The sequence below is a fragment of the Etheostoma cragini genome, chromosome 22, assembly GCF_013103735.1.
Source record: "Etheostoma cragini isolate CJK2018 chromosome 22, CSU_Ecrag_1.0, whole genome shotgun sequence".
Taxonomy (NCBI): domain Eukaryota; kingdom Metazoa; phylum Chordata; class Actinopteri; order Perciformes; family Percidae; genus Etheostoma; species Etheostoma cragini.
The window spans coordinates 21680281-21683357 of NC_048428.1; the positions used below are offsets into that span (position 1 = coordinate 21680281).

Below are 3077 nucleotides of genomic sequence, written 5' to 3' on the forward strand. Positions count from 1 at the left end.
ATTGGACAGATAGTCTAGCTAGCTGTCTGGATTTACCCTGCAGAGACCTGAGGACCAGGTAACCATAGTCCTCAGATCATTACACGTCCCTCAAATGGAGTCTTTTGACTTGCTAACAAGAGGCTCAACGTCTCTTTTGTCTCTGGTCCACCCGTGTGTTTTCACGTCTGCAGCCGGCCCCGCTCCTCCGTCTCAGTGCTGCGCTGACGTGTGATCGCGTCAGGGTGTGTGTCTCTTTGTGCGTGTGTGTGTTCCTGTCAGTCGTCTCTCAGGGTGCAGATACAGTAAATACCATGACCCAGACACCATTCACAGCCAGGACTTCCTGTCAGGAAAGGGTTGTGCTTTCCTGACAGGAAGCAGGGCACAGATCAAACGTACAAAAACTGATCCAGCATGGCGACCCGCCTGGAAAGTTCACCTCTACGAGATGTCCGTCTGAGCTGATAAGCTCCAGCTGGTTCACGGGGCGAGGGTGTGAATTTCCTCTGTGGTTTTCCGTTGTAATAATAACTTTTTTTTGGCTCACCGTCGCCCAAAAAATACCGACCAACAGGTTATAATCTGTACCTTAAAAGGACTTAAAGCAGATGTGTGTGTTCGCTAATCCTGCTTTCACAGCTGTGTCCTGAGTTTATTTCAGTACTGGGAGAAAGATTAAATAAAGGTGTGAAAACAGACTCATCTTTTGTCTCTATCGTGTGGAAGTTTTTGTTGAGTTGTTGGGAAAATCCAGTTTATATGTCAGAGCGGAGCGGAGTTTTAGCGTCCTGGGGTGTCATGCAAAGGACTTAAAAACTCCATAAATAGTACACAGTACAACTTTACACTCAAGTACACACTAGTTGCATTGGTGATGTGCAAGTTGCAGAAGTCCATGCTACTTTAATATTACAAAAAACATCTGAAATGATAACCAAAGCTCCCCTTGCCCAACAGGATGGGTGCTGGATCCAAGAACTAACACTGAAACAAGTAGAGCTGCACACCGAGGTATTCCCGTGAGAAGGACTTCAACGCTGTGCAACATTTCTAGCACAAGGCACTTTCTCCAGAAGATTGTGTGTATTTGTTTCAACACAAAACATCTCCAACGTACTTGAAACTTCGAGCCAGACGTGTTATTTAAGATGTCAGCTGATTGTAGTGGTGTACGACTGAGATTTACTCGGCTCAGCTGACTTACACATCCACTGTTTTCAAGTTGTTCTCCATCGATACTCGGATTCTGATATCAGAAGGAGAGCAAAGGCAACCAGAAATACAGAAGGGATGGAAATCTCTATGAGTGTGTGTGTGTGTGTGTGTAGGATTTCAATTAAAAAAAAGGTCCCTTGGCATGAAAATGTCCCTTTGAGTGTTTTTTTTACATTAATATGCGTCCCCCCCAGCCTGTCTTTTGTCCCCCAGTAGCTAGAAATAGCGATAGGCATAAAGCCAAAGCAGGAGGCAAAAAAGCATGACAGAGTTGCATAATTAAGTGCAAACAAAAGCATGTTAGCTTAATTCTATCTTATCTAGAAATAATCATTTCAACTAAAGGAGCCTTTAGTCAGACGTCTGATTTAGGGAACCACTCGGATCGTCTTCAGTTGGGGACGACCGTGATGCACGGAGCAGTTTAACGTGGAGCTACATCCGCGTAGGAATATTAATTCACAAAACAGGGAGGTTGCAACAGTGAAACACACCTTGAGTAAAGACGCAGCCTGCTGAGGGTAAAACATGGAGGCACTCAGAGCCATGAGTCCAACTGGAAACACCAGCTGCTTCACCCTGGAGCCTGCAGGAGGAGGAGGAGGAGGAGGAGGAGGAGGAGAAGGTGTTTTACACCAGGCATCAGAGTGGAAACGCTGCTGTATGAACTGTTATGACCCTTGCCTCGTTCCCTTGACTTTACCCACATTTTACTGATTTATTAATTCATCTCAAGACAGACAGACAGACAGACAGACAGCTCCTTGGCTGTGTGCAGCACTCTTTCACTTGACTTTTAAACGAAAAAATCCCCCAAATTCACGACAGTTATCAGAGAAGGGCCTTGAGTCTGCTACTTTAAAGCGGGGTTTCACAAAGTCTGCCACTGTGACACAACTGAGACCATCACGACGACTCTCAGGCACGTTCTGGAAAGTGTCTTTTGTTTGGGATTCATGGACGTTTAGTCCCAATGGACATTAAAACCCTGGGTTTCCCGTCTGTGTGTTAACATTTGACCGAGTCACGACTCTGAGGAGTGCAAATCACGATGCAAATTGCTGCCATTAGGTTTTAAAGGTGCCGTAATCATCTCCGTGATAGTGCTGCACCATATATGGTTTTATTATCGTCACTGCAATGTCAACCTGCACAGAAAAACACGCCACAGAGTGCAGAAAGAAAGATATTGCACGTGGAATATATTTACAAGCTGTTTAAGTACATCCTGTCTAGCTCGCCCTAAGAGAGGCTTTTTTATAATGTCACATGTTTGACAGCGAGTGTTGCTGACACGTTGGTTTGAGCAGCAGTAGTGTGAACAGTGAAGACGGAACGGTCGGATTAAAAAGGAAGTTCTTGTAGAGAAGAGGTGTGTCACATCGAGATATTTCCACTGTTTGGTCTCCCGCTCACTCGTCATCAGTGTGTTTGTGTGCGAGTGCCAACGTGCGCGGTTACCTTTGGCTAAATAGAGTCCCAGGAAGCCGGAGAAGCCCACCGCCGCAGCGCTGGGGTAGAGGTCAGGAGGGGGGTCACTGAGGAACTGGTACACACCTGAGATAATAAAGGGTTGAAGACACAGGGAGAAGATGGCTGATGGGTTGGGACACATCTGAAAACAGCTGTGGAGTCACACGTCGACGTCCTTAAAGGGGACGTCCACAGCTTGTTTACAGGTCTAGCATGCATGTATGTATGTATGTATGTATGTATGTATGTATGTATGTATGTATGTATATATTTTTTGCGCATGGTCTCTGGTGTTCTGTCACATTGTCTCTGCTTTAGAGCGCGTTGGCCAGTGTCCCTCAGTGTCTCTGCTTAACAGCGCGTTGGACTTTGTCCCTCAGTGTCTCTGCTTTAGAGCGTGTTGGACA

The 3077-nt window shown here is 46.0% G+C and overlaps 1 protein-coding gene across 1 annotated transcript in view; it reads right to left on the minus strand.

The window, feature by feature from the left end:
- Window positions 1-3077, minus strand: part of LOC117937639 (MICOS complex subunit MIC26-like) — a 6272-nt gene that overhangs the window by 1248 nt on the left and 1947 nt on the right. Inside the window, exons 3-4 of the mRNA XM_034861724.1 lie at window positions 2659-2754; window positions 1692-1783 (exon numbers count right to left, since the gene is read on the minus strand). Coding sequence (XP_034717615.1) covers window positions 1692-1783; window positions 2659-2754 — 188 coding nt within the window. The remainder of the gene's footprint in view (window positions 1-1691; window positions 1784-2658; window positions 2755-3077) is intronic.